Raw genomic sequence first — 22625 nt, 5'->3', positions numbered from 1 at the left:
TTAAATGCAATCTGAGACTACTCCTTTTATGACCTTGTCCCAATAGACTGCATATTTTCATATGAAAGGAGTACAACCTTCCACGTGGCCTTTTCGGGGCTGAATACCTGATAATGACCGGTAGCTTTAAACATTAATGTAGTCTGGGCTCAGGCGTCATTTACATTAAAAAAAGTTGTAAATTTAGTTCAAGTAAACTTTAGCATGTCATCATTGGCTTTATTCACATAATTATCCAAGAACAAAATTGTGGCTTGTGAAAATGCCGAGTGGCTAGTAACTTTGGGAAACCACTAGCCACAGTCACTGGTGAGCAAAAAAGTTAATTTCAAACCCTTATGTTTTCATGTCTTTGGGTAGATAATGATAAAGATGCTAAATCCTTGTATGGGTCTCTCCCGCTCATTAGGTGTTGGCAGAAAGTAGTTTTTGTAGAAGTAGTAGTAAAGTTTGTTTCAGACAAAATAATGACGATAACAATAATAGTGCTAAAATATAGAAATAATAATAACAATAATGATGATAATGATAAACAAACAACAACAAAAATACTCTACAGAAGCCAAACACATGAAAAATAAGCAATAAAACATATCAGATAAGAAATCTTAAAATCACATTTTGTCGCTCACTTCTATCTCCATCCAGTCATGTGTTTATATTTGTGTATCTCCACTATGGCTGCACATTTGGGTAACTACCATAATAGTGACATCAGTGCAAACACTCAACAAGCCTGTACAATACTTTAACATGTAAATATTAAAAAAATAATTTATGGTTAAATCAAGAGAACACAATTTATCAACCAATCATATCAACCATTCATTAACTAGTAATTTTTACACTTGTCTCTACGTTTGATGTTGAATTCTCAGGTGTATGCAAATCACTAGAGGGGACATATCTGGAACTTTAAAAAATGGGAGGAAAAAAAAGAAATATTTGAATTTTTTTTTTTTTTTTACTTGCCTAATAAAGAATAAAAACACTTTACGGATCATCTTGACACAGGCATTCTTAACTCATGCTCAGGGTGTAAACTTGCGCTTGTTACTCCAGTACGGTAGGTGGCAGTACAAATAGTTTGACGCCATGGTGTTAAACGTAATAAAGGCTAAAGAAGAAGAGTTGTGAACATCAGACAGTGGGTTAACATGGATCCGAACACAACCATCTTGCGGGTAAAGAGAAAAAGGGGCACTGACCCCGCTGATGCCCTGTTATTGGCGTGTAAGCGTATTCGTCCAGAGTCGTCTCAGAGCCCAGCAGAAACAGTCCCGGAGCCCAATGAGGCCGAAGTGGAGAACTCTGTCTTCAAACTCGTTGCGACCGTCGCAACCCAGGTAAGGGGCCCGCTAACGGCTACGCAGCTCTAACGACCAACGACGACCAAACATCATATATCCTATTGGTGTACGTGTAACGGCTGATTAGACTGCCTGTCTACAACGACGAGCGTTTACAGCCTAAACCCGGTCGGTGTCGTGCAACGATGAGTCACACCGTTTGGAGTTGTTAGCTTAGCTTTAGCTAGTCAACGTCGTTAGCAAACATTGGATCTACGTTGAATGGGCTCATGGCGTTAGCTTAGCTGTCGTTAGCTTTTTATTGACGTTGAGGCAACTTGTGACGTGTTTGTAGGCCTCAGAATGACCTGACTGTTCCCAAACAGAGTGTGTTGTATCTTATATAAGATTTAATATTTTTATTTAAAACTATTAGGACATATTTGATTCAAAATCTATGATGAAGCAGATTTTTAATTACGGTGCGATTACGATAATAAGAAAGGAAGAATTGAAGAAGAAATACTAAATGAATCGTCAAGAGATGAAATGCACAAAACTGGAACGATAAATGACACCTGTTGATTCAAAAACATTCTTTGATATTTCAGAGTGATTTCATACTTTGAACGCAATTTTATAAAACAATATTAATGAAGTAAATAGAGTGGATAAATAACAATGGTTTGTATTATGTTTTGCATGGAAGATTCTCTGCCCATCAGTGTTAGCAAGAATTATAAGCGAAAGGGACTACACTACAAAAGTTTCTATTGGTTAAGGATAGTTTTCAAATACTGCACATTTTATGGTTTTTAGTTGTGCTCTGATTTTAATAAAGATCTACAAATCTAATGGTGGCCTGAGACTTTTGCACAGTCTTGATTCCATGTTACCATGTCAAGCTTTACATTGTCAAATTGTCCCCTGTCCTCCAGGATGCTCCGGTTCAGACACAGGTCCGACAGGCTCTGGCCCGGCCTCGCACAGCCCATGCATTGCGCCCCTCTGCTGCGAGCTCCCAGCGGATAGTTGGAGACCTACGGAGCACAAAGTGGAGCACTCGGAGGGAGGAACGCTACAGGATACTGTCCAGCCATCGCACAGGGCTGTCAAGCCCAGCTGAACAGCAGCTCCCCCAGTCAGATACTCCAGAAGGTGCTGATGAGATGGGGAAGGAGAATCAGAAATTTTTAGGCCTTGGCGAAATCCAAGTGGTTGATCTTGTACATGAGGATGTGGAGGGACAGGACAAGTCCTGTGGCAAGGTGAGTGGTGTGTAAGTGAAGTTTGAAAGAGTTGAGTTATGCAGAAAACATACACATCTGTACTTCACTGATTAATTGGTAGATATGGGAAGTTTGCCCAAAAAACAAGAAAGAAAAAACACCGACAACGATATGTAAATTTGCCCTCAGTAAGCTCCTGTTAGTGGGAACTCTGTGACTCTCAAGGCCAAAAGCAGATTATTATGAGCTCTCTATATTTTGGTTTGAGATTTAAGTGGGCATTACATGAAAATTTACTTAATATTCTCTATTTTTGGTGAAAAGAATCAACTGAATTTTTTGTGTTAGATATTTATGAAGAGGGAATCAGTAAGGGATGAAGTCTAAGCAGAGCAATGTCAGCTGCTCTTATATGGTTTATTCAGGTAAAGTTGTCTCTGTAGCAGTGCAGAGCTGGAGTGTGTTATGAAAACTCTATATATTGAGTTGTCTGCTTTGGTCTCAGAGTCATATTGATAGTTCAAACTCGTGCCCCTGACCACACACTAAAGGTAGAGTCTGCAGGAATTTTTGTTGTTTGTTGGTAAACACCACATTCAGACTGGGCTCCTCCTCCTTGGATCAGTGCCAGCAGTAGGGCACAACCTCTGACCGTGACTACTTGAACACACTCACTAGCCCAGCAACAACCTGCAGCATCCTGTTTCTGAGTGGGAGAGACTTGAGACCCATGCACCTGACTTGGCATGTTAGCACAAGCTAATCACAGGTATTTGACACATACCTGCTCAGCAGAAAGCCAACTTGCGTTGCTCTTTGTCCTGCTCTGTTCTCCAAGTGCCCAAAAGCAGACAAGCTTCACCTTTGTTTAGGAGAAAGCTTTGCCTGTTTGGTGTTTCATTTCACTTTGGTTGGGTTTTTCATGCTCCCCGCTACAGCCACTATCATAGCTGCTAGTTTCCTCCACTTGCTAATCAACACCATAGACTGTAAAACAAATGGACGTCCGCTTGCTTGGCTCGAAATGAGGTCTCCACAAAAACTGCTCCCCCTGGTGGCTGGCTGCAGTATAGGTTTAAAAATACGGCTTTCCAGCCATTCCAGATGGGCTGTGGTCAAACTTTAAAAAATTATTACACCTCGTAGAAATGTTTCTCTCATCCAATTGTTGTGATGATTTGAAGATATTATTTGGCTGTCTTGTATCCAACTCCTCTTTTTTCTGAAAAGTTTCGTTTTCATGAGTTATACAAGGTTAAAAACAAGGCTTTATGAAACGTTTAACAATGATTGACAGCTACTGTTCTCGTGTATTTTTTTCAGGGATCGTAAAATATGTCGAGAGGTGGAGTCAGGAAGTGATTAGACTCTCGAAAGAAAAAAATAATTATTATTTTTGTCACCCGGCTCCACTCAGATTCTCCCAGAATCCCTCACAGTCTCTACCGCACACACTTTGGCTCCAAACTGCTACAATGGTGGCGCCTGAGATGGCAGTATTTTGGCTTTAAAGCCAGTAGAATGATAAATGGTGGAGCCACGCTGTCCACTCTATGTACAGTCTATGATCAACACGCAAAGTCACTTTCAGACTAGGTGCACTGTGATGGACTGAGGTAGCCATGCCCACTCTTCAAGTGTCACGACACAACCAAAACATCAACATACAGGCTGAGGAGAGGGTTCACAGCACTGTACTCCTGCTGGAGAGTATGTTCAGCGGTCACACTACTCCAACCAGAACTTAAACTAAACTTGGGACATACACATGGCGCGCCTATGTCATTGTTAAGCATCTGTTTACACAATGCGCAATCTCATCAGAGTCTGCACAATGAGACAGTCTTCAACTTAAGAGACTTTTTGGTTTATGTCAAGTCATATTGGTCCGACACAGCCCTCTAACACCCTGTTAATGTTTAAAATGACTGTTGAGAGGAGTGTTTGGAGCGAGCATATGTCATGGATCATACCCCATATCCACATGCCTGTGCTTGTGTATGAAGTGTACCCTGCCAAAGCAGAGAAGTTAACCGGGCTAAAGCACGACATGCTTGCTGTCACACTGTCCAAATGAACAGGACTTAAAGGTTGAAGTGTGCTTAAGCACAGTACGGTTTGCAAGTGTGACAGCACCCAAAGACACTGACACACATGTGTATAGAGGCTCAGAAGTAACCAGAGAGCAGGATTATTCCTGTAAAGGCTGACCTTTTTTGACAGTGTTAGGAAAATCCTGCAGACGCTACCTTAAAGGCTCAGGTTGGGTGGGGGGTTGATACAAATCTCATGTTTTCCTCTCAATGTTGATTGTTTAACTCTTATTCCATGTTAATGTGGTGAAAGTGTAAATATTGAGCTTTTTCCTTTGGGGAGGCGTTTGTCTCACTGATTTGTGTTGTGTTGTCCAAAGACCCCGTCCTCAGATCCAGAAGTGATCCTGTGTAACAACACCAAGATGCTGCGAGAGCGTCTGAGCATATCTGGAGAGAGACCCAGAGAGCAGCATCAAGATCAGGATGCCGACTACGTTTATGACCTTTACTATCAGGAGACGGTCACGCCGGGCTGGATCCAGGACATCCTGTCTGTCAGAGCCTACGCTGATGAAGGAGAACTGGTGTGTGTGGATGGATGGACGGACAGATGAATGAATGCTGAACTCTGAGTGAGTGAATGAAGACATGGGGGAAACGAGGCATGTGAGAACAGACAGGTTATGAACTTGTTAGTGACATCTTGTGTCTCAGGTCTTATTCCGTTTAAATTTACTTGTTGAATTCTTAGTATTTGTGTGTTAAACTCAAAAAGGGGACACATGGGTTAACAGCCTATTAGACCGCTTTGAAACAAGTTAGTTGTAGTTTTGCATGATGCTGCCATGATGTTGCTTCAGGGAACACCCTGTATTGTCATGGTTTCACCGCATTCACCCCTGGGATATTTCCAGGATCTAATGTTACGGAAAGATTTGGGATCTTTCCGTAACAGTAGAGCTGCACAGTTATGTCCCAAATATTAATCAGCATTAGTTGTTCACTTTTTACTGTCCCGTTTTTGCTTTTAAGTTTGTTATTTTTTTAATGTAAATTTCTAAATTTGAGGGCGAACCTCATGGAGCACGACCTAGGCCACTAAGCCATCTGTGCTCCATTTTATGAACTGTTGTCTAGGTCAGCCCTTTTGACTTTGTTTCATTTCACACTAGCTCCCTTTAAAAAGTGGAGCTGAACCCTCTCCACCCCCCCTCCAGTGAGCATTTTAGGTCTACATTCTGCCGTGAAATGGTACGAAGGACAAAATCACAATGGAGATGTAAATTCAGCTTATTGTGCAGCCCAACTGAAGAGTGTTGTGTTAACAAAACATATTTGAGCAGATTTAGTTCTGTTAATTTATCTAACATTAGTGTTGGTTCATTTTACAGCTTTAAACTTTTAGACTTAATGAATAAAAAAAATAATGAAGTGATGAAACAACTTTAAGATAATCTGTCATCTGTTTATCTAAGGTGCCTGATCTTGTAGTCCATGAAGAGGAGGTGTATGACGACGAGGATGATGAAAATGAAGAAGCCAACTGGAGGAATGACTACCCAGATGAAGACAGCGATGCAGACAGTGACAGAGAGGAGCGCTATGGTGGTATGTACAAATGTATGGCTTAATGACGTGTAAGTTGTAAGCTGTGCTGGTGTGCTAAAGGCCTGGACAGTGAATTACTTTTGAAACCTGTAAAGTTTAACTGAAGATGCTCCACAACTTTTAGTTTAGTTCAATAAGCTGCTCTTCTGAACTTCCCCTCTGAAATAAAAAGCTTAAACATGGAGTAAAATTAATGAAATTCGACTTGCTCACCTGTAGATTTATAAATCTTTTGTCTTAATTTTATAACACTATTCTCAAAATCCCATTTCTCCCTCTCAAGTGGCTCTAAAGCCTGGCTCACACTACAGGATTCTCGGCCTGATTTAACCCCGATTCGGTCCTCCCGACAATCGGGGAAGAAATCTGGTCGGGGACTAAAATCGTCTTGACGTTCGGGCAAGATTATCCTCTAGTGTGAGCAGTTGACAGATGAATCTTTAGCCCCATGATTGTCTCACAGACTCGTCGGACTGATCATTTTCAACATGTTTGATACTTACCTGGATGATTACAACATTCATCCTCACTGAGGATGACAACAGCCAAGAGAGAGAGAGAGCCCCCTTACAAGAGACCAGACAACAGACAACAAACAGGCTCAAAATGCAACTGAAAGACTCCGGGTCAGCTGACTGCGTGCTCCACTGGCCCACTCGAGCCAGTTCAATAATGCCTTTAAGAATAACACATAATCACACCATTTTCATACAGTAGCAAACTGTTGTTTTATCAGTGATGGGTGTGAGATCATGCCACTGTTGGCTGATACAGCAACAGTTTCACCTCTGTCCCTCTGCGTAATGGATGAAAGGCACGGCTGCAGACAGCTCCTCTTCTCTCTCCTCCTGTCTCACCAGTGTACTAAAAACCTCAGATCAAACAACTGAGCACATGTGGTACATCACTCATTCTGGTCAAAAAATCTTGGTGAAATCCTGTAGTGTGTGCTGGTCAGTATTTTCAAATCTTGTTGTTAGAGCGTGCTTAAGATTTAAGAGGAGGTGATCCGTGAAGATTCTCCTTGTGTGTGAGATACAACCTGATTTCAGAATCTAAAATTAAATTAAAATGAAGAGTCAAGCGAGCTCAAGCTTCGTATTAAAGCTCAAATGACTGATAAAGAGAAAATATAACTGCTACAGTTAGTCTGAATATTGTTTTAAGTGTTTTGTTCCCATTTTTAAAGTTCAAAAGCCTGTTTAAAGAGGGCTTTTTTAACAGAGCTCCATTTTTTTTGTGGTTTAATTATCAGTTATGTTACGTTCTGCTTTTGAAGAATCATCAACATGCATGAGTGAGGGGGTACTCATGGTACGACACAAAAGGATCAGGGGGTACACAGGACAATACAGGTTACGAAGCAGCGGTTTTAAAGAAAAGACCTGTCAGTCTCAAGTCGCTTCTACAGATAGTGCTGTGTGACATCACATGAACCCAAGCAGCAACCTCTGGCCCAAAAATATGAAGCAAAATGGAAGTGCTAAAATTTGCAGTTTTTCAAGTTTCCGCTTGAGGTTGGCTCTGAAATGACCAGAAACCACACACCAAACCAAAAAAGCTGTTTTTCACAGCAGAAATAAACATGCTTTTGTACCATAGCCTGGTACAAGAAGTGTCCCCCATCTAAAAGCCTAATCTCTTCAACGGCATAAATGAATGTGTTTTTACAACTCGCCAGTTTAAGAAGATCTTAAGAATGCGGATTGGCCCAATCGGAGTCACAGATCAGCTGATTGACAGGCAGACGCCCAAAAGCTCTGTGGGGGCTCAAACCCGCCCCATTAACAGTATGGCCCCTGACGACACTTTGCTTCAGAACTCTGTTTCAGAAACAGACAGATGACATCACGGAGACTATGTGCATTTATTAAACAATCCTGAAACCTATGAATATGCTGGCAGAGCAAATTGCTACAGAGGGCTCATGCTTCTAGATAAACTCTGCTGCATCTCTGTGCAGTTCATATAACTTTAGTTTTGTTTTGAAAGATAATTTTGACTTTTGCCTGTATTTAATGGGTTCAAGGAAACTATTGAGCATTTTTACATGTAGTGGCATGTGTTCAGTCATCATACCAGAGAGTAGCAGCAGTAAGAGTACCGTATTTTCCACACTATAAGGCGCTTCGAAGTATAAGGCGCACCTTCAATGAATGGCCTATTGGAAAACTGTTTTCATTCACCACATTATAAGGCGCATAGAGTAGAAGCTAGAGTAGTGGCTGGGGTTGCGTTATGCATCCACTAGATGGAGCTGTGCTAAAGGGAATGTCAACAAAACAGTCAATAAGTCAGTCAAACTCAGGCTACATCTACACGGACCGGCACATTTTTCTATCCAACTATTTACAGTGCCGTTTTCAAAAAAAAGGTGCACTGTAAAGATGAAGCTGTTTCTGCTGTCCACGAAAGCCGTTTCCAGAGATCAGTTCACATGCCAGAGCTTTGGGGGGCGCTGTATTGCTCTAACAATAAACAAGAGAAGAAGCCCGGGCCAGCCTGTGAGCTAATGTTAGCACTTAGCAGAATTCCTCTTCACTGGTTCTGTTACTTCGGCGATGCCTCCTGACTACAGTAGCCATGATTAATCCTTACCTATACCATGGTCAGTGAGAATTCAAATGTCAACTGGTGTGCTTTAGATTGGTCTAATGCACGCTAGTTGACAGTTAGTTCGGCAAGTTAAATCACCATTGTATCACTCCGCTGTGCGCGTTACCATAGCAACGTATCACACACATTTCAACGGGTGAGGATAACACAAGAGCGCTGAAATATGGATTTTGAAGTCGATTTCAACATTTTTGGACCAAACAAAACATGATGAATGGGAAGAAGAGGAAACAAAAATAGAACAAGATAGGCAACGTTACAAGCAGGTAACATCAGAAGAACTCAACAAGATTGCAAAGGAAAAAGATGAAGAGAACACAAAAAAAGTTTCAAAATGGGCTGTTACAATTTTAAGAGAATATTAAATGTTGAAAGGAAGAGATGCTGAGTTGAATTTGTCAGCTGCTGAACTAAATACTATTCGAAGAGAGTTTTACGCATCAGTGCACACCCAAACTGGGAATAGTTCCTATATTTGAGCACGTTTAGTAAGTTTACAGCAATTATTCATTATTTCTTTTAAAGTTTACAGTTTGTGGGACCATAGTATAAGCAGATTAAACTACTCGGAATCGGGGTTAGAACGTCCTAAGGCACGATGTGGAGTGGGAACACCACAACGTGCAGCAGAGTGGTGTTACTCCGTGAAGTACCTTAGAACGGCCTAACGCACGCTTCTGAGTAGTTTAATCCTTACTTAATCCATATATAAGGCGCATCGGATTATAAGGCGCACTGTTGCCTTTTGAGAAAACTGAAGGCTTTTAGGTGCGCCTTATAGTGTGGAAAATACGGTAGCCATAAGAAGTGGTATTATCGATGGACAGGATCTGTATTGATGAGATCCTAGCTCTTCTTTGATGTGTAACACAAGCCTGTCATCATTAATCGACTGTTTCTTTTCTCGTGTGCAGGTTACTGGGAGGAGGAGCACTCTTACAGCCGGAGGAGCTGGGAGCGCTACCAAAGGGAGGTGCTAAATGAGCTGAGCTGCAGGGGTGATGAAGAAGATGATGAAGATGGAGATAAATATTCGGATTCAGATTGAGCTGCGTCCTAACCTACACCTGTCAGTGGATCCTTCCCAGCACCCTTTTTACCAGTAACACAGCTCTCCTTAGACCTCTGTGTAGGTGAGAGTTCAACTGCAGGACAGACGCCAACTTGAATAAGCACTGCGGCCATGTGTAGCACTCTTTAGATTTTATTACAATAAAAATTGCAAAGTGAAATCTGGTGAAGTTAAGTTGCATTACACTTCATATTAACATTCCTTTAATGTCAACCATTGAAATATTTTTTTTCTCTTGTGCGCAGCAAGTTTTTTTATTTATTCTTCAGAAGTTTCTCCAGACATCTCACAAAAACTGTTGAGAGATAACTTTGAGGTAAAACATGAAAATATTTGAACCCTGGCTTAAATTCAGACCTTGGTACAAACTCCACATTGATAAAAGTGAAATGTATCGAGCAGTTCATCTGATTTTCACACAGGTTTGGATTTTAGAGTAAAGTCCTCTCTTCTACACAGTGTGAAGGAGTGTGTGTTCCCTCTCAGTTGGATCCAGTCTTTTTTTTTAACTGTGGTGGAGTGAACTTGTGAGTGGGTGTTGTGTTCAAAGTGAATGTGTGTTAGAAATGTTGCATATTAGTGTTAAATGCCCGGTATGCTTTGTGCTGTTAACACTTCTGTTAGTGAGATGATGTCTTGAGCTGAGTGTGTTTGCATTTCAGGATGTTTGCATTTTGTGCATGGTAGTGTGTGTAGGTATATAACTGTGTGTGTTCAGGTTTTTTGCATAATGTGAGTGTGCTGCATAAGTTGTGTTGTATGTGTGGCTCAGAGTTTTCTCTTGGATGGCTTCTCTTGGATGCTTGTTGAAAGAAAATTTTGTAAATATGTAGATGTGTATAAAAAGAAAGCTTTCAAAATAAACTTCAAACAACTGTGTTGGTTTGTCTTAAATGATGACATCTCAAAGGGATTAATTTACAAAGATTTTTAAAAAAAGTGAGCGATGAATTTACACTGCTCAAAACAATAAAGGGAGCACTTAAACAACACAGTGTAACTCCAAGTCAATCACACTTCTGTGTAATCAAACTGTCCACTTAGGAAGCAACACCGAGTGACAATTTCACATGTTGTGCAAATGAAATAGACAACAGGCGGAAGTTATAGGCAATAAGCAAGACTCCCCCAATAAAGCAGTGGTTCTGCAGGTGGTGACCACAGACCACTTCTCAGTTCCTGAGCTTTCTGGATGATGCTTTGGTCACTTTTGAATGCTGGCGGTGCTTTCACTCTAGTGTTAGCATGAGACAGAGTCTACAACCCACACAAGTGGCTCAGGTAGAGCAGCTCATCCAGGATGGCACATCAATGTGAGCTGTGGAGGTTTGCTGTGTCTGTCAGCGTAGTGTCCAGAGCATAGAGGCGCTACCAGGAGGCAGGCCAGTACATCAGGAGATGCTGCCAGAGCTCTGCAACATGAGCTTCAGCAGGCCGCAAATGTGCATGTGTCTGCTCAAAGGGTCAGAAGGGTCAGATTTTCCTGTTAAAGACATGCTCTTTTCCCACCTGTGTTTCATTTGTTCTATCTATGGTTCTTGTGTCCTTTATGTTAAAAAAAAGTGAAAAATATGTGTTTGTTTACTAGTGTTAAGTTAGTTAAAAAAACAGACTTTCCACAACACAATAATAAGTGAAATATACTCAATAAAAGCATAATTTTCTAATTTCTCTCTGTTTTGATTTTACTTTAGCAAATAAAGCCTATGGGCAAGAAAAACAAACAAACACTAATTTAGATAAAAAAAACAACAACTCATTAGAGAAGCATGATTCTTGATACAAGTTGTCTTATCTTGAAATAAGTGTAATCTTATATTAGGGCCTCAGCTTCCTCCATGTTCATGATTCATCCTCATCCCTTGTCTCCCATTGTTTTCCTTTGTACAGAATTTAAAGTGCATGTATGCATTTAATCGATGAATTTAGACATAAGAACTCAGCGAAGCCTCAATTTGTTATTAAATTTATTCTTAGTTTGTTACAAAATCAAGATTTTATAGCCTGCTAAGATTTTGCACACTCAAGACACATTTAAATTCTTTGACACGAGACCAAAACAAAAACAAAAGATGTGCAAATTGAAGTGTATTGAAGGATGGAGCGCTACGATCGGTAGCTCAGTCTGTAGTTTGACCTGAGTTTGAACCTCTGGAGGTGTCCTGAATACAGCATGTTGTGAAGACTTCGATTAAAGCGATTTAGTGCCACATGGTTCAAAGCAAACATACAGCCCCAGAGTTAGTTTACCCACCTCAGCCAAAGTGCTTCAAAAATGTACAAAGTTGTTAAAATACCAGGTAAAAAAAGTCTAGACATTCAGGAACCAAAGAGAGAGAGACACAGAAAAAAAAAACACAGTGAAATCAAACTGAACACACATGATGGGAACAACAGCTTCATCTATCTTCATTTAGCAGCAGACAAACAGAATACATTCCCTTTTTTCATCCAGGACTTACACATGACAGTACTCCAGAGACCCTCAGGTATCAGCACACACCACACAGAATCTCTGATCCTCAGGTTACACTTCTCATAGACTCTTTGCATTGATTTCAGTGTTATTTGGTTGTGTGTGTGTGACTCCTGTAAATTCTCACCCGCACAATTTATTTACAATACATACATACAATTAATTGTTAAACAGAAAGGCAATTCTTTATTCTAGAGTTCATTAAAGTAGAGTGAGCATGAATTCCAGGATAAATCTGCATTGACTGTGCATCCTGTGGCAGCATTTCAGTGCTGTAAACCCGTGGAGTAGAAAAAGAAGAGTCTGATTTTCTAACAGAAGGATTTCTGCTCTGGTCCGCTGGTGACTGTCAGAGACCTCTGAGTAAAGTTTGCTGCATCTTATTCACTTTTGTCCAACTCTGTGAGTACACAGAAGCAGGTGAACTGAGTGAGGTGAGTCAGAGAACCTGTGAAAGAAGAGAAACAGCACATTAATGATGAAACCAACACATCTCTGTCCTCTCCACATGCAGGATGTGCAGTGAACTTACGCAGCAGTTTGGTGATGACAGGTGGTCGTTTGGACTCTGGCAGGTGGACTCCCAGGAAGTAGACAGGAACTCCTGACAAGGCGATGCCGATGCCAATCAGAGAGTTGATGGTGTCACTGTAGAGCGGGACGGCCACCAGGAAGACTGTACACAGACAGAATATCACTGGGTATGCTAAGGTCAGCTGCAGAGAGAGACAGTAGAGAGACTGTTAGTCTTTGCACACTGAGTGGCTCCGCTTTTTCGTCTGTAATTAACCCACGTAAAAAAAGAAATTCGATCACACACTTACACCAAAACTTTCATCAATCATTGTTTTTTCCCGAACAGGTTCAATTTTTTGTGTTTTTTTTTTTTTTTTTTTTTTTTTTTGCATCTGCCCAGCTCGTTTTCTAAGGTAGTTTGACAATTCATTCAAATAGTTGCAACATCAGATTTTCACATTTCCAGCACATTTTCTCTGTACATTTCGGGTTATGTTTGGATAACAGTATAAGCAGTAGAAGATCATGGATGAATAAATAATCACAGTATTGTTATCTAAAACCATGTGACAAAAATACTGCTGTGTTTTTTGGGTGCCGGTAACGAATTAACGGCATTTCATTTCATTTTGATGGGAAAAACTGATTAAACATTGGAGTAATTTGAGTTACAAGCTCCGTCACACGACAAATTAAACTCATAAGTAAAAGGACCATGGTATTATTAATACCTTCAGTGGTCTGGGTCTGTCTGGCTCCTTCCAGCGGAGGTAGATCTGCCCGGCGATGGACAAACCCATGAAGAACCAGTAACTAAAGCTGTAGTAGTTGATGAGCTGGAAGACATCTTCCACGGTGAGGTAGATCAGTGACATCACACACTGAAGAGATAATTTTAGGAAAGGAGGGGTGGAGAGCACAGGTAAGAGCTGAGGACAGAGGATGCTTTGGTTGTTGTTCATGGGAACAAAAGAAAACAGCACATGTAGTCCAGCTCCTGCAGCTTTCCCATGCAGCATCAAATAACTGATGGTATACTTACATTAAAGATCAGCGCAGGGATGGGAGTGAATCTGTGTATGTGGATCATGGACAGAGCGTCTGGGAGGTGACCCTCACGAGAGCCAACAAAGAACAACCTGGACAACAAACATGAATCAGGAGGGAAAGCATTACATCCACATTGCCTGAGTGACTGAACACAGCTTCACACACAGCTGTGCTGCTCTGATCTAGGTTTGTTTGGGTGTTTGCTCTACCTGGAAGCAGCAATGATGGAGGCATTGAGGCCTCCGTAGCAGGACAGAGCCACAGCGATGGGGATGATCCAGCTCATCACACCCAGAGTGTGATCTGCAAAAGTCTGGAGCAGAAACACGGCTTAGTTCAGCAGCTGCTTCTTCAGCTCACACATTCATTTCACTGCTGAGTGACTCACCACTGCTACTGCATCACTGGCCAGTATGGCGCTAACATCCAGAACAGCGTAGTAGGCCACGTTGGTGAGGATGTAGATGATGGTGACAATAGGCATGGAGATAGCGATGGCCAGAGGCAGGTTCCTGCATCAGCAAGGACAGCTGGTTCAAATACTCTGACCTGTTTCTGCTCAGACTTTGTGTTACATGAAGGAAGAATAAAAGAAAAAGCACCTTTCAGGATTCCTGATCTCCTCCGTAACAAAGTTGAGGGTGTCCCAGCCTGAGTAGGAGAAGAGAGCAGAGTAGAGGGCCAGAGCAATGTCCCCAGGATCTGTAGACGATCCCTGAAAAGATGACTCAAAGTTGGTGGTGTAGCCTGAAACAAAGGACAAAAAACTTTACACAGAATCTTTTTATTAGAGCAGAATTTTTATTTAGATATGAGCAGTAAACGATGTTCATGATGGTAGAGTTAAAACAAAACCACTGATCATGGAGAAGCCGATTCAGTACACACCTGATGAAAATTTTAAGACCAGTTGAAAGTTGCACAAATTTATATTTTCCGCTGTTGGCTCCTAAGAGAGTTCTAAGTAGAGTTTTAAAATGTAAAAAGGAAAAATGGGAGTGAGACAAAATTGAGTAAGTAAGTTATTAAAAACAACAATTAAAGTGAAATAGTCTGTTCATCAGCTGATTAAAAGTTAAGACCACAGCCCTTTAAAGAGAAAATCTGTGATAAAATGTGGATTTAGTGTCATTTCCTGTCACGTCTGTGACCTGACCTCTTGATGGCGGAGGCTAAAAAGATATCTCTCTTTGAACGTGGTTGGATTATTGAGCCGCACAAGCAAGAATTCCAACAACGCCCCATCGCTGCTGAGGTTTGATGCAGTTAGACAGCCATTTTGAAATTCTTCAAAGATCCTGAGGGTTATGGACAAGAGACGATCCCTCACCCAATTTAAGGTCCTTACTAGAGCCAACTGCAGCGCAATAACATTAGAGAGAAGAGCTTTAAGAACAAAGCATGTCTTCAAAGGCCTCGTCTCCTTCAGCGCCACAAACTCACCGTTTGGACTTTTTCAGAGAGCAGCAAACATGGGACACTGAAAGGTGAAGAAAGTTTGATTCTCTGAGGAGAAAAAACTGAACCTTGACGTCCTGATGGCTCCAACGTTACTGACATGACCAGGAGATCCCACTGGAGATGTTTTCACGGCGGCACAGTGGAGGGGGCGCCATCACGATCTGGGGCTTTTTCATTCAATGGACCAATGGAGCTTCAGGTTGGTCAGGGGCGACAAACGGCGGCTGGCTCTGTGGAAATGTTGCAGGGAGCCTCCTTCATGACTGAGGGCCCTGGTCCGTGTGGTAATGTCTGGGTGTTTTAACAGAACAACGCTGGCCACCTGACAAAGGACTTCTTCCGGAGGAATCATCATGAGTCTTTTTTTCAAACTTGATTTCTATTCTAATAATAAGATAAGATAAGATAAGATATACTTTATTGATCCCCAGAGGGAAATTCATGTTGTTTGGGCTCTCTTCCAAGCAGAGAATTGTACACTCTGATGGCTGCAGGGAGGAACGATCTTCGGTACCTCTCGGTCCTGTAGCGCACAGAGGTAAGGTGTCCCCTGCTGCTTATCCTCTGGACTATGATGTTGTGAAGTGGGTGATCAGAGTGACGGATGATGGCCTCCACTTTCTTCTGTGTATACCTTTCCACCACAGCCTCCAGTGAGTCCAAACTGGATCCAACCACGGAGCTAGCTCTCTTCACCAGCTTATCCAGTCGCCTCTTGTCCGTCTGCTTTAAACTATTTCCCCAGCAGACTGCACCATAAAACAAAGCACTGGCTACCACATTCTGGGGATTTTTCAAGTTTTTTTTAAGCTGTGATCTTGAATTTTTGATCAGCTGATGAAAAGCCTACTTCGGTTCAATAGTTATTTGCAATAAAATGCCTACCCACATTTTTTCTCTATCTCCCATTCCTTTTTGTATATTAAAGCTCAACTTGAAACTTTTTGACGATCCCACTGTGCAATAAGTACATTTTTGATATTTTCAACTGGTCTTAAGTAGGGATGGGTACCAAATTAGGTACTTTTATAGGGACCCACCGAATTCTTTCAAAAGTACCAGGTACTGATTCACGTAAAATCGTAAGGTACCATATATAGGTACCAAAATGCATCCTTGTGACTGTGAGAGAGTGGAAGAAAGGGTGAATTTCCATGCTGGACATGAACACAGCATTACAAGGTTACATACTGAAGAATAAATATGTTAAATTAAAAAGAGTTTACATTTTATTATTTAACAAATTTATATTTTTTGCCACATAAACACACATAATTGGTACCGTTTAGTACCGGTACCGATTGCCAGGTACCGGGAAACGGTAGTGTATCGTTTGAAGCTGAAAGGTGCCCATCCCTAGTCTTAAGATATCAATGTGTGCATTCGTCCGGTCTTAATCTCTGGTTTGAGCTGCAGCCTCCACTCACCCTGACACAGCTTGATGATACCAGTTATGATGATGACGATGAGAGCTGCCACCTTAGCGTAGGTGAAAACATCCTGCACACGTGTGCCCCACTTCACATAGGCAGAGTTGATGAATGTCAGTAAGCCTGTGGAGAGAGGAGAGTGTTACTGATAAGGTCAAAGTACAAAGACAGAGGAAATCGGACCAGTGAAAAAAGCCATGATGTACTAATTGTGCTTAAAGTGGGAACATTTTAAAGCTCCTCTTTGTCTGCTCAGCTGTGACGGTGTGAACAGTGCAGAATGTTAAAATATGGAGTCGCTGCACAGTCTTCTGGACCAGCTAAGCATTGGCACCATTTCTAAAAAAAATGTTTTTTTTTCTTCCTTTCAAACACAGTGTTGCTGGTAGGCCAGTGACAGGGAATGGCAGCAAGGACACACACACACATAATGCAGAAATATCACAGAGGCTCCTGTACGTACATATACAGGCTGCAGCGATGAGCCTGGCAGCAGCATAGGGGGGCTCACACGTTGGGAAGAGCGGCTGCACCAGATAGTTTGCAAACGTGATGGCGATGACGGCCTGGCTGGTGGGCTCGATGATCAACAAAGACGTCCACAGACGGATGAATGCGATGAAGCCGCCGAAAGACTCCAGGATGTATGCATAAGAAGCCCCTGATTTGGTGATGGTGGTACCCAGCTCAGCGTAACAGAGAGCCCCCACTACAGAGAACAGGCCTCCAATGGCCCAGATGACCAGGGACAGCCCGTAGGAGGCGCTGTAGATCAAGACCCCTTTGGGGGAGACAAAGATGCCAGAGCCAATCATGTTTCCTACGATCAGGCTGACTCCGTTGACCAGTGAGATCTCCTTCTTGAGCTGCATGCTCTCTTTGGGCGGCTCCAGGAGTTGGGAGGCGTGTCCTGCACTGCCGTTCCTCTTCTTGGAGTCCTCATGGTTGGCCATGGTGGTTTTCTACGGACTGGACCAGGAGGAACCACGAGCCCTCGTCCCTCTCTGGCAACAACCTGTACAACAGATTCAGATGACAACTTTTTAGTGAGGTGACAAAAAACTCAAAGCCTCTTATAATTCTAACAAGAAACATAAAATATGGTTAAGGGTGTGAATTAAACACCTTTAGCAGATTTACACCAATCAGAGGAGCCAAACCTTTAATTAATACCTCGCTTTATTCTGAACTTCAGCCTCAAAATTGTCTCCTAAATCAATCTGCCGATGCTGATACCGTTGTTATCCTGGTTAAGTCACCTCAGGGGTCAAGTAGCAACAAAGAAATGGGGAAAATAGATCAAACATTTTCTGTTGCATGGCTTACTATCATATTTAACAACATGTTCTGTTTATATTTTTACAATCATGGATGAACTATGCAACTGTTAACAGTTCTTGATTTTTAAAGGTATTAAAAACCTTCTCATCAGTGTTTCATGACCCCCCACCTAGTGACCCACTGTTCCATATTACCTATCTGAATCATTTTTGCAAACAGCAGTGTTGCCCCCTGCTGGCCATTAGCAGGAATGCAGATTCAAGGCACTGTTGCAGCATCTTATTTTTCAAAACCCAACAGTCTGCAATGGATTATTTTTACATTTTGTGGGTTAGTATCCAGAGTATTAAAAGCTGCTTTAATAAAAGCCATGACTTCAGCACAGATCAGTGAGAAAAGAGGAAAGATGGGAAAAGTTTGGGTAGAGATACACTTAATAGAAAGTGTAACTTTTTGGTCTCCAAGTCACTGTTTGCTTCTGTAGAAACTGGCAAAGGTAGGTGGGCCTGTAGCTTCAAACAGAAACATCATGCCACCCTGTCGGTAAATTCATAAGCGTAACCTTTGAACTTCAGCCTTTATACGTTAACTGTAACATGGCTGAGTTATCCCTCCAGTAAGAATGTAGATGTGGAAGTCCTAGTTTCTGATAAGAGCTCATTCTTTCAAAAGTAAATTATCTCTGTGTTCTCCAAACTCAAACTTATAGTAGGATCATCTCAGAGCCTATAAGACAATAAGCTTGGGCAGATCTTTGCCTGACTGGCTGTGGTCCTGTTCACTCTCTGCTCTCAGTTGTGTTTGTTCAAAATTGCGAGCGACCTGAGCGCCAGAATAGTCAAACTGAAACGGAAAAAGAAAATAAACACAACAAAATGAGATAAAATGAAGGAAGGAAGAAACAATGAAAGTTTTTTCATTATGAAAACTGAGTCTACTGTTACAACCAGCCCTGCTGCTGTCAGTCCAGTAAAGTTTTTATTTTACTTGAAATGATGGAGTTTGAAATGTTTAGTTTTAGCTCAGTGAAGCACTTTTACATTTTCTTTTTCTTTTTATTTATAACTGTGCCTCAAATAAAGACAAGCATTTCTTTACGCCTTACTCTTGTTTCAAAATTATTCACATTATATAAAAGTTATGGAGACGATAAAAGTGTGACCTAATGGTATTAAAGGTAATGCGATGACAAATTTGGATGCACCTTAAAAAGAGAAAAAACAAAAAATTAAGCGCACCAGTGCAACTAACACCAAATGTAGACCTGTGGAAATATGAGAGGTTAATCAGCAGGATGAAACACAGCTGGGCCCCACTGAGGCTCGGGTTTAAAGTCGTAGAGGTCCCAGGGAGATCTGACCTCTTCAATCATGTGATTTTGGTTTGTCTTTGTTTCAGTCACATGACAAGTACACAGTACATTAGCACTTCCCTACACTACACACCCAACCTTTGAACTCTGCAAATAAAACACATGTGCCTCCAAGTATTGAAGTATTCTAATTTTGATGCCTTCTATTCTGAAGCATCTCCAAATACTTTGTATCCATAGTGTCTGCAGCCTTTTCTCTGAACTAATGGTTATTCCAATACACAAAACGACTGAAAAAGTATTAACAGTTTGTGCTTATTTTAACAGCTAGTTGACTCTTGCTGTATGTTTCTACTTATTTCACCCTGGCATACATGAATGGAGGATACCTGAGCTGTTTAAAGAAAAGACAGATAATTGATTCCACATTTATTTTGTTGATCTAATAGGATCATCATGAAAACTGCCAGCAGAGGTTTGATTTCAAACAAAAAACCTTCACAACATCCTCCTGTACATGAACCTCAGTGAGCAGCTACAGCAGGTAGTGGTGCGAGTCTCTATATGAGGGTGTGAACTTGTGTGTCAAACTGTGAAATACTTCAAATGTTATATGACAACACACTTGACCATCTTGAAGATGTAAGTGTGAAGTGCAGTACACTCTCTGATACTTCATGGCCCCTTGTGATAACCAGAAATAAAACCATGCAGTGAACATTTAGCTGATTGATCTTGATGCAGAGATCTGTCACTTTGATGTGATCACTGCTCCTCTTTAAAACTCATTTACAACCCTGCTGCCGCTGTCTGGAGACTGTAAAGGTCTAAGGTGCTTTTTCATGTGGGTGTGATCTCCTGGGTTTAAAATAGGCCATGCTCCCTCTTTTTTAAAGGTTTACTCCCTCATTTTTTAAAAACTGGAGCCTCAAACCCCCACCCACCGAATGTGCTTCTGTGCTTCTTTAGGCTGCTAAGTTTCAGCTAAATTAAAAAAAAAATCAACAAGTTGATTGAGAGTTGTTTTCAGCCTGTTCTGTAACCACAGACAGGTTGAGTGTCAGAGGAGCTGCAGCAGGTAAACCTTTAAAAAAGATCCTGATCTTTTTTTCTCTACATAGATATATCTTTGGATTAACATTGAATGAAGAAAGCAGCAGCTCCTACGGTAGTGCTGAGTGTGTAATATACGGCTCCTGTGAACCGGCCCACTCTCTCCCTAATCTTCTTTCTCAGGCTCGGATGAAATCGGTGTCTTTGTTCTGATGACCTGTGATTGAAAACAGGATAACTATGTCTGTGACAATAAATAGACACGATCATTAAAAAAGACCTCACAAAGCATCACCGTCAGCGGTTTCCGACTAAAATAGCCGGCATCAAGTTACAGATATGAACGCGTAACACTTCCTCTGCGGGCTTTCAAAATAAAAGCACAGTTAATATATTGCTGCAACTCGAATTGATTCCCTCTCGATAGATAGATGATAGATAGATAGATAGATAGATGATAGATAGATAGATAGATAGATAGATAGATAGATAGATAGATAGATAGATAGATAGAGAAAAAAACTATGTGCCTAAAGCCAGCTATTGCCAAAGACAGGCTCTTTGTGGGAGTGGGTTTTGTGATCTTTCTCCACGTCTCCTCATGTTTTTGAATGGCTAACTACATCAATCACGATCAAATGGCATCAATATAATCCTTCTATGTCAATAGACAGTCTCTATTTGATGGGAAGACAGCAGAGAGTGAGTAAGAATGACTTGGTAGGAGGTGGCGGTACCTTAATAAGACATAAGGGAACTCTTGTGGACAAAAATCAGAAGTGCAGGTGCCAAGTATTTCCTGCAATAGCCATCACTAATATCTTCTTTAACTAAAGGACAATATCAAACACAATATTTTTGCATTTAATATTAATCTGATAATAATAATAATCTAAACAGATCATCTAAACCATTTGCTGATAAAGTGCTCAACGACAGAAGTCCTGGAGCCAAATAAATAAAACCAAACTAAAAGCCTGAAAGCAAACAGCAATGGTTTAACCTAATCAGTGGGTACAACCTCAAAATGCACAGTAAATACATGAAAACCCAAAGGCAAGGGAAGAGAACTCAGGCCGCACAAAAACCCAATAACATAGACTGGGATGTGAGAAGAGGTAAATAAAGAAGGTACCTGAAGGAAAGATAAGAAAAAAAGACCAAAAAGTAGAAATGAGGTGAAAGGCAGAAAAAGTCAACAACAGAGAGCTAAACCTTCCGGCTCAATGCTTTAAAATGTGAACTATTAAGCACCAGCTCCAGGAAAGTTTTTATTTTAAAGCTTTTTAAAGACTACAGACATTTGACTGATCTGCCTCATGACACAGGTAGGAGTGTATGTCACCCCAGGCCACCCTCTATGAGTCTAAAAACATAGATTTGCTCTTATATCAAATATCATTTGATGAGTCATAAAAGAGCAGCATCACATCACATCACAGCATCACAGTTGTTCGTGATTATCTCAGCCATGAGTTTTTATTTCTTTCATTTTGAATGTGAACCTCCGGTAGCATCTGGGCTAAGTTCGGTTAGCTTTCCGCAGACACGGACCTGGCTTCCCTTTTGTCTCTTCCTTTATGTGTGTCTTTGTCCCGACTCTCTTTATCTTTATTTCGCCTCAATTAGAATCCGTCCCATGAGTAAATCTCCGGTCTTACCTGTGCTGGTTTTCCTGCTGTCTCCGTGATTTTGACAGCCTGCCAGCTCTGTGTCTGTCCACAAACGCATCAGTAGCAGCTCCGGTAAACAACTGGCTGCTCAGCACGGTGACGTCACATGACGCCGCAGCACCGCTCGAGCGTGATAAACACGACACGCGGCAGGTTTACCATGATTTATATCCAATTTACCACCTTCAGCATTCACTTTTTTGTTTATTCATTTATTTATCTATTTTTTTTATTTTTCATTGGTGATAATATTTAGCAATTCATTTGGATAAGGTAATGTTTCTCCTTCTTTATAGTACATCAAATACGGAAATCTAAGCAGGTGTTCATACCAAATCTTAAGTGAAAATTGTCTTATCAAACCAAATATGAGCCAAATTCAGCTCAGAAATCCCGAAAAATGTCTAATTTTGTGATACTGAAAGACAAAATTTACGCCTTAATTAAATGAATAAAAATAAGTTTAAAAAGATAATCTTCCAAAGAGGTGAGCAAAATGTGCTTGTTTAGTTTGTCGTTTTAA

At 41.1% G+C, this 22625-nt stretch overlaps 2 protein-coding genes across 2 annotated transcripts; one reads left to right on the top strand and one right to left on the bottom strand.

The window, feature by feature from the left end:
• The first annotated feature begins 1105 nt into the window (after positions 1–1105).
• Positions 1106–10803, top strand: slc7a6os (solute carrier family 7 member 6 opposite strand). The gene is made up of 5 exons (XM_074666105.1): positions 1106–1346; positions 2228–2557; positions 4932–5138; positions 6030–6162; positions 9693–10803. The coding sequence occupies exons 1-5, from the start codon at positions 1158–1160 to the stop codon at positions 9824–9826; spliced, it is 993 nt and encodes a 330-aa protein (XP_074522206.1). The 5' UTR covers positions 1106–1157; the 3' UTR covers positions 9827–10803.
• A 1028-nt stretch (positions 10804–11831) lies between these two features.
• On the bottom strand, positions 11832–22227 carry slc7a6 (solute carrier family 7 member 6). The gene is made up of 10 exons (XM_074666104.1): positions 22091–22227; positions 17247–17798; positions 16781–16906; positions 14495–14639; positions 14281–14404; positions 14102–14205; positions 13885–13981; positions 13574–13723; positions 12859–13042; positions 11832–12774 (listed from the first exon to the last, which is right to left on the bottom strand). The coding sequence occupies exons 2-10, from the start codon at positions 17734–17736 to the stop codon at positions 12707–12709; spliced, it is 1488 nt and encodes a 495-aa protein (XP_074522205.1). The 5' UTR covers positions 17737–17798; positions 22091–22227; the 3' UTR covers positions 11832–12706.
• Between the last annotated feature and the right edge of the window lie 398 nt (positions 22228–22625).

This window comes from Halichoeres trimaculatus, unplaced genomic scaffold, assembly GCF_033239565.1.
Source record: "Halichoeres trimaculatus isolate MK-OKI-2021-1 unplaced genomic scaffold, fHalTri1.1 fHalTri1_scaffold_3, whole genome shotgun sequence".
Classification (NCBI taxonomy): domain Eukaryota; kingdom Metazoa; phylum Chordata; class Actinopteri; order Labriformes; family Labridae; genus Halichoeres; species Halichoeres trimaculatus.
The sequence above is the reverse complement of the archived record's forward strand: the minus strand, read 5'-3'. Positions and strand labels throughout refer to the sequence as shown.